General features: G+C 42.1%; 1 protein-coding gene across 1 annotated transcript in view; it reads left to right on the forward strand.

Annotated features, from left to right (window-relative positions):
- Positions 1–8,764, forward strand: part of Saxo1 (stabilizer of axonemal microtubules 1) — a 35,930-nt gene extending 27,166 nt beyond the window's left edge. Inside the window, exon 3 of the mRNA XM_017801211.2 lies at positions 7,833–8,764. Within this exon, the coding sequence (XP_017656700.2) occupies positions 7,833–8,764 (932 nt within the window). The remainder of the gene's footprint in view (positions 1–7,832) is intronic.
- The last annotated feature ends 248 nt before the right edge of the window (positions 8,765–9,012 follow it).

The raw sequence follows: 9,012 nt of genomic DNA on the forward strand, positions 1-9,012 counted from the left end.
CTTTTTTTAATATTTTAGTTAGTATTTTTATTTTATGTGTTCTTTAAATTCATTGAATTCCTTGATCATGCTTAGGATTGTTCTTTTAAACTCAGTGTCCTGGGTTATCTCAAGGGTGTTCTCCTTGCAGAACTCTTCTACAGGATTGGTGGGGTTTGGTGGGGACATAGTGTTTTGGCTTTCCATTTTATTATTCTTTCGTTGTGGTTTTGGTATGTGAATTTCTCTTGTGGTTTATGATTCTGAAATGAGAATTAAGTTGAAGTATGCTTCTGTTCGTATTATCTGGGTGCCTAGTTCCTTTCTTTTTTGGTTATGTAAAACTGGTTGGTTCAGGGTTCAGGTTCTCTCAGGTTTATTTTGGAGGGAACTGATCGCTTCAGATCAGCCCTTCAAGGGTCCACAGAAACCCAATTCAGTTTCCAGTCAAGTACACTCAGGCTTCCTTCACCATGTGGAGTCAGGATCCAGGCTCTCTCAGGCAGTCCTTTGAGTTATCAACCCTATGCCAGAGGGATGCCAGAGGGAGGCCAGAGGGGGCCAGAACTTAGTACTCTCTGGAGGTCTGCTGAGGTCCCAGACTTAGCCCACCAAAGGCAGATCTGCCCTGGGGCATTGGGAGGGGCCTCACAAAATCCCAGGTAGGGGGATTGTATGGGTCAATTAGGGGAAGCTTACCACCATATGAAGGCAGGATCTGGGGGCTGTCAGGCTGTCCCCCAGGTTCTCAGGCCCTCTGGCAGTTGGAAGCCAGAGGGAGGCCAGAACCCTGCATTCTCTGGTGGTCTGCTCAGCTCCCAGCCACTACCCTGATGGAGGTCTGAACCTACCCTCTCAGGCTGTCTGCTAGGATCTCAGCCTTAGCCCAACAAAGCCAGATCTGCCATGGGGCCTTGGGTGGGAGGGGCCTCACAAAATTCCAGGTAGGGGGATGGTATGGTGCAATTACGGGAAGCTCACCACCACGTGAAGGCAGGATCTGGGGGCTGTCAGGCTGTCCCCTGGGTTCTCAGGCTCTCTGGTAGTTGGAGGCCAGAGGGAGGCCAGAACCCAGCACACTCTGGTGGTCTGCTGAGCTCTGAGCAGCTACCCCGATGGAAGAGGTCCGAACCCACCCTCTCAGGCTGTCTGCTAGACTCTCCTTAGTAGGTAATTTCAATATCCTCTCACCAATAGGTTGCCCAGAACCACCCCCCACCCAAATCACAAACTTTAAGCTATCCTACATATCAGATGAACTGTTCCATCTAGAAACTGCAAATATACTTTTTTTTTTAAACAACTCATGGAATTTTCTCCAAAATGAATATTTTAGGCCACAAAGAAAGTCTTAAATAGACTTTAAATAGAAAAACATTATACTTTATTATTAGATCATAATAAAATAAAGCCAGAAATTAATAGTAAGAGGAATTGTACAAACCCAGAGAGTGAGTAGTTTACTTTTTGTTTTCTCTGATATGCACAATCTAGATTTATTTACTTTGATCAGTTTATTTTTATTTTAAGAGTACGAGTATTTTGCCTGCATGTATGCGAATGCACCATTTGCATGCAGTGTCCATGGAGGCCAGAGGACCATTTTTGGGTCTACTGGAACAGGAGTTAAGGATGGTTGTTAGCCTCCATGTGGGTCCTCTGCAAGAGCAGCCAGTGCTTTTAACAACTGAACCATCTCTCAGCCCCTCTTTTTTTTTTTTTTTTTTTTTTTTTTTTTTTTTTTTTTTTTTAAAAAAAAAAAAGAGGACGAAGCTGTCCTGGATTCACCATGGAGACCAGACTGGCCTCGAACTCACAGAGGTCTGCCTGCCTCTGCCTCCTGAGTGCTGGGATTAAAGGCATTTGCCACCACGCCTGGCTCTTTTGTTTAAATAGTATTTTTTTATTATTAGAGAATTTCAGAATTTTTTATCATATTCAATCACCCTCCCCATCTCCTCTCAGATCCACCCCCACCTCCATACCTCCATTTTGTGTAACATATACACATATATTAATGAGTCCAATTTGTGCTTCCCAAATGCTCTTGGGTATGGGTCCATCCCCTGAAGCATGATCTATCTATTCAGCATCACACTCTTAAAGAAAACTGTCCCTCTTCCTGAAGCTATCAACTGCCAATAGTTCCTCAGCTAGAGCTGGGGATTTGTGCCCACCTCCCCATTCCATGCTGCATTTTTACCTAGTTTGGGCTAGTGCAGGTCTTGCGTGTGCTTTCACAACCACTGTGGGTTCATATATGTAACTGGCCTGTTGTGCCAGGAAGAGACTGTTGGTCATTGTATCCATCCACCACCTGCCTCCTCTTGTGCAATGCTTCCTAAGCCTTTGGGGAGGGGTGTCTCACTTAGGAATGAAAACTCTCCATTCACTTATTCTCTGCATGTGGCCAGTTATGGATCTCTGTGTTAATTGCCATCTGCTGAAAAAAGAAGCCTCTTTGATTAGAGTTGAGAGATGCACTAATCTATGGGTATAATGGTAAGTCATTTGGAGTCAGTTTAATGTTAAGCCCATTTAGTAGAATACCAGTAGTAGGCTCTCCTCTTGGGCCTACAACCTGCCTAGTCAAAGGTTCTTGGCCCCAATAACAGTGCCAAGCATGGGTTCCATCTCATGCAGTGGGCCTTAATCTAATGAGAAACTGTTACTCCTACAGCATTCATGTCACTGTTGCCACCAGGGCACATCTTGTCAGCTTGTAGATTTCACAGCTAAGCAAGATTGATGATTACTTTTCTCCTAAGGTAGCATGCATAGCACCTTCCAGGAATGATGTGTCTAAGTCATATCGGCTTCATTTTTCCATGTTCTACAACTCACATTGTCTTTAGCAATAGTGGCAAAGTAGCAATAGCCAGTATTGTTTGAGGCCCTATAGGTTGTTTTCATTTCCTGGCTATTGTGAATAGAACAGCAATGAACACTGAAGAGCAGGTATCTCTGTAGTAGGATACAGAGCCCTTTTGGGGGTATGTCTACGAGTGGCTGGATCACGTGACAGATCTATTTCTAGCTTTTAGGGGAATCTCTACACTATCTCCATAGTGGCTGCCCCAGTTTGCACTGTCACCATCAGTGAATAAATGTTCCCCTTTCCCCACACCCTCACCAGCCCTTGTCATCACTTGTTTTTTGGATCTTAGCCATTCTGACTGGGGTAAGTTGAAATCTCAAAATAGTTTTAATTTGCATTTCCCTGATGGCTAAAGATGTTTACTGTTCACGAATTTGTGTAATTTCTGTAGTTTCTTTTGATATCCAGCTTTAGTTTTTTTGTCATTGGACAGAGAGAAGGCTGCGTTTTTCTGTTTTCCTATATTTGTTGAGTCTTGCTTGGTGTTCTAATATGTGGCTAATATTGGAGAAAGTTCCAGGGGCTGCTGAAAAGAAAATGCATGAGTGTTTGGGTGGGATGGTCTGTTGAATAATTTGATTTATGATACCATTTAACTCCAGGGTTTCTCAAATTAGTTTTGTTTTTTTTGAGATAGGGTTTCCCTATAACCCCAGCTGGCCTGGAACTTGAGATGTAGACCAGGCTGGCCTCCATCTCACAGAGATCTGCCTGCCTCTGCCTCCTGATTGCTGGGATTAAAGGCATGTGTCAACACATCTGGCTTGTATTTATTTTATTTTATTTATTATTTTTATTTTATGTGTATGCGTGTATTGCCTGCATGTAGGTAAGTGCAACTGTGTCATGCAATGCCCACGGAGGACAGAAGAGGCTGTCGGATCCCCTGGGACTGGAGTTACAGACAGTTGTTAGCTGCCATGTGGGTGCTGGGATTTGAACTCGGGTCTTCTCCAAGAATAACCAGAGTTCTTAACTGCTGAGCCATCTCTCCAGACTCTCTTACTTGTTTTTTATAGACAGAATGATCTGTCTATTTGTGAGGGTGGGGTGTTCAAGTCACCCACTATCACTGTGTTTGGGTCAATCTGGTTTTAGTTCAAATAGTGTTTTATTTATGAAGCTGGGTGCCCCTGCATTTGGTGAATAAATTTTTAGAATTGTAATATCCTCTTGGTGAATTTTCTTTTTAGTGAGAATGAAGTGTCCTTCCTTATGTTTTCTAATTGCTTTTGTTTTCAAGTCTATTTAGTTAGATATTAGAAGAGTTATGCCTACTTGTTTCTTGGTTCTATTTTTGGAATAACTTTTCCCGTGGTATCTATCTTTGATGGTGAATTGTGTTTCTTGGAGGCATCAAAGACATGGATCCTGTTTTCCAATCCAATCTGTTAGTTTATGTCTCTTTATTGGTGAACTGAGACCATTAATATTGAGAGTTATTATTGACCAATGTTTAGTAAGTCCCGTTATTTTGTTGTGGTGTTGTTTTCTTTTGAATAACTACTCTGGAATTGTTTGTATTCCCTGTGGTCTCTTGGGTATGTTTAACCTTCTCTTCAGGCTGAAGTATTCCTCCCAGTATTTTCTGTGAAGCTTGTTTAGTGGTTATAAATTCTTTAAATCTGTGTTTACCATGGAAAGTTTTTCTTTTGCCTTCTGTTACAAGTTTTAGTTTGCTGGATATAATGGTCCAGGCTGTCATTTGCTATTTTGAGGAACTTGTAGAGCATCAGTCCACATCCTCCTGGCTTTCAAAGTCTCCACTGAAAAATCAGGTGTTACTCTGATGGGCCTGCCTTTATATGTGGTTTGGTCTTTCTGTTTTTTGGTTTTTTTTTTTGGTCTTTTTGAGACAGTCTCCCTGTAGCCCCAGCTGTCCTGGAACTCACTGTGTAGACCAGACTGGCCTTGAATTAAAAAAGATCTGCCTGCCTCTGCCTCCGAAGTGCTGGGACTATAGGCCTGTGCCACCACGCCCAGCTTGGTCTAGCTCATTCATGCTCTCTTTGAATGTATTTGTAATAAGCATTTAAAATCATTGTCTTGAGCATTAGCTAAGTTGCTTTTCTCGGGCGACATTGCAATGAGTGTAATAATGTCTGTGAGACATATTGTCTTCGTTATTCATATTGTTTATGCTTTTGCCATGGGACCTAGGGACCTGGAGTTAGGCTGTTGGTGGTGTTTCTTGGTAGGGATATCTGGTCTCATGTTTTTTGAGGGGTATATCGATCTTAGTTTTCTGTTATTGCAACTTGTCAGGTTGTAGACCAGCTGAACGGCGCTTGGTGTTTTGCCTTGAATAGGGTATCACATGTGTTCCCAGTACAGCTGAAAATATTTCCACTTCTGAGCTCAGTAGCAAACCTTCTCTAGAGTTAGAAAGTTCTCACCATGAATCATTAGAAGTCTGTGGAAGGCTCACACAGTTCTACAGGTAGTCTTTGGTTAGCAGGAACTGGAGTATGAGTGGTACTCTCTGGAGGCCAGGGAAAGGATGCCATGCTGACCTCAGGCAGAGGTGGGTGGGTGGAGGCTGGGTTGGGGTCTCTGCCTGGTGCTGAGGTACCAGGACACTTCACAGTTTCTGGGAATGTGTGTGGGCTTGTTGTTGGGGGAGACAGGCTCTGGGAGTGTCTGCAATTATACAGTTTTTTCTGAGCCAGCTATTCTATTTCCTTTGTCTACAGGTCGGTTTTTGTGAAATCATCATGCTATCTTTGTTATTCTGACTTTGTAATACAAATTGAGACTTGGTATTGTGATACCTGAAGCATTGCTCTTTCTTCTAAGGATTGCCTAGCTATTCATGGCGTTTTGTGCTGCCATATGAATTTTAGGATTGATATGGATTCTGCCTCTGCATGAGCATGGGAGGTATTTATTTATTTATTTATTTACTTACTTATTTATTTTTGAAGCTATTGTGAATGGGATTTCCCTCCCTTTGATTCCTTTCTTGGCAAGTTTGCTGTTGATAAGAAAAACTACTAATTTTTGTATATTCATTTTGTATCATGCTACTTTGCAGAAAGTGTTTACCAGGTCTTAGAGTACTCTATGGTGTCTTGAGGTTCTATTAAGTATAGGATCACATGATGCAAATAGGGAAATTTGATTTCTTAATTTCCTTTCTACTGCTTTTATTTCATTCTCTTGTTTATTGCTTTGGCTAAGACTTCAAGGACTACTTTGAACCAGGGTGGAGACAGTGGACACTCTTGTGTCATTCTGGATTTTAGAGGAAATTCTTTTTTCCTCCCGTTTAGTATAATGTTGGGTATAGGCTTGTTGTAAATAGGCTTCATTATATTAAGGTATATTCCTTATATTCTAGATAAGAAAACTATTCTTAGTTTCTTTGGGGCTTTTCTCATGATGGGATGCTGAACTTTTTCTCCGCATTGATTAAATAATCATGTGGCTTCTGTATTTAAGTCTACTTACATACTAGATTATATTTAATGACATATATGTTATGTTGATCCAATCTCGTATTCCTAGAATGAAATCAACTTGGTCATAGTGTCTGCTCTTCTTAATGTAGTCTTTGATTTGTCAGAATTTTCTAATGTGTATTTTTATTGAATTTTGTGCAGTTCATACAACACATCTTAATCATATTTAGACACTCCTTTTTTAGGCACCCCCCATAGCCTTCCCACAGGATTTCATGCATTCTGTCATATATGTTAAGACCTATCAAATCAAGTTTGTGTACCCAGATGTCCCTAGATGTGAGTTCATGTACTGTAGTCTATTCACTAGTCTATTCCTACCTAGTGTCATGCCCTTAAAGATGATCAACTCTCCCTCCCCCAGCACTGATCAGCTGCGAATAGTTCCTCAGCTAAGACTGAAGCATCCTGCCCAGTTATGTGCAGGGTTTTTGTCTGATTGCATTTGCATGGATCTTGTGCATGCTGTTACCATTGTTGTAAGTTCATATGAACAAGCTCCCAGAAGCCTGGGAGACTCTGTTTCCTTGTCGTTGCACACCACTTCTGGCTTGTATGATCTTTCTGCCCCTTCTTCCACAATTGTCCCTGAGCCCTGTTGCATGTATACTAGTCAGCACTCATTAAAAACTGTTACAGAGTTCCACAGCTGGTCACACACAGAGAATAAGTGTCTATGAGATGCCCATCCCTAAGTGACACATCTACAGTGGAACCTTTACACCTAAGGCTCATGGGGCATAGTGGAGCAGGGAGTAGAGAGACTATCAATGCATCTCCCAACTCTCACCAGTGAAGATTCCCCATGAAACAGCAGGTGATGATTTGCCAAAATTTTACTGACAATTTTAAAATCTGTTTCATCAGGGAAATTAGTCTACAGCCTTTTCTTTGTAATATAATATATACTCAAAGGGTTTCTGAAGAGTAAATAAATTAATATATAAAGCACTAGGAATATGGCAACTGCTGTGATCCTTTCTCTAGGCAATACCATACTTTTATTCCTTTGGAGGGAATATTTGATTTATTTTGATTAGATACAAGAGCTATAGGGACACAAGCATTGTCACCCTGACTAGGTAGGGGCAGTTGCTTGGCTGTGGATCATCCGTGGTGAGTTGTGAATTTCTGTCTTATTGGACACTACATGTACCTTTCCATGCTCTCTGTGCTGATAAGAGAGAGCTTCTTCCCTGTGCAGGAAAGAAGCTACCTTTGGGTAAGTTTTCTCTTTTGGAATGGATTCAGTAGATTCAAGCTATAGATCTCTAAGATCTCTATGTGCAGCACTGTGGAGTATTGGAGAACTTGTTGTAAACTGGTCTCTTCTGCACAGTGGGTTGTAAGTACCATAGAGTTGGAACATCAAGCTCTTGCTTGAGATGGCAGCAGGAATCTACTTTATTATGTCATGTTAGAGATCATCTTATTGGAAATTGGCTTATGGCTTTGGGACCATTTGGCACATTTGGAGACCTCGTTTTTCATTGACTACTCTTCTTTAATTTCAGCTGATTATTTACCTTGGAATCAACCAAGACGAGAGCTTCTTCATCCACCACACAAGTATAGACCAGCATCTACCAATTTTGATAACAGAACGACACACCAGGATGACTACTCTGTGAAGGGCCTTGTGAATACCGTGAGCTGTAAGCCTCCAGCCAACCCAAAGCTCTGTAACATTCCCTTGGAGGATCCGACTAACTACAAGATGAGCTATGTAGCCCACCCTGTGGAGAAGCCCTTTGTGCACCAGGCAGAGTTTAAACCCTGTGAAATCCCCTTTGAGAACCTCACCACACACAAAGAGTTCTATCAGGGCCTGAGAGGGAAGCCTGCTAAGAGCACAAAACCTCCAGCCAGGCCCCCTGAGCTAATAACTTTCTCTAACACCACTGAGTTTAAAGATAAGTACCGAGCCTGGCCAACACCCCAGATATATTCCAAAGCTCCCATCACCTATGTCCCTCCTGAAGAGAAGATGGACCTTCTGACAACTGTGCAAACTCATTTCAGATACTGTAAGCATACCCCTGCTCAGTCTTGCCGACCAGTGCTCCCGGTTAAGAAGAGCAGCCACTTTGAAAGCCCCACCACCACCAAGGATGACTACAAGCAGTGGGACAGCATACAAACAAAGCCAATCAAACCCATTCCCCAGCTAAACTTTCCTACTGAGCCTTTGGACTACCAGACCACCACTAAGACCTACTATGTGTCCTACCCACCTATCAGTACCAAAAGCTGCAAACCTGCCTGGGTTGGCCCTCGACAAAACATCCCTGTGGAGGGTCAGACCACATACGCCATCAGCTTTACTCCCATGGAAATGGGCAGGTGCCCAGCTTCATACAAAGAGCCCCCTGGCTACATCTTTGAGGAAGTGGATACTTTGGGCCACAAGATGTATAGGCCAGTTTCTCAGATGGGTTCTCAGTAGAGCGGCTGTCCTTCTGTACACGATGCAGAAAACCCTAGCCAGAAAGAGCTGATGGTGTCAGCCTGAGTTTTTCAAAAATTGCACAATATCTTTAAAATCCAAAAATTGAAAACAATTCATTGAGTGGAAAAAGAATTTCCCAAAATGAAAAAAATGGAAACATCTACCTCATAGTGAAAAACAGTTTCATCACCAATTCTGGGATGTTTGAATAAAATGAGAATCATTTGATTAAAGGAAAATGACAT

This window comes from Nannospalax galili, unplaced genomic scaffold (genome assembly GCF_000622305.1).
Source record: "Nannospalax galili isolate Female #2095 unplaced genomic scaffold, S.galili_v1.0 scaffold1082, whole genome shotgun sequence".
NCBI lineage: Eukaryota > Metazoa > Chordata > Mammalia > Rodentia > Spalacidae > Nannospalax > Nannospalax galili.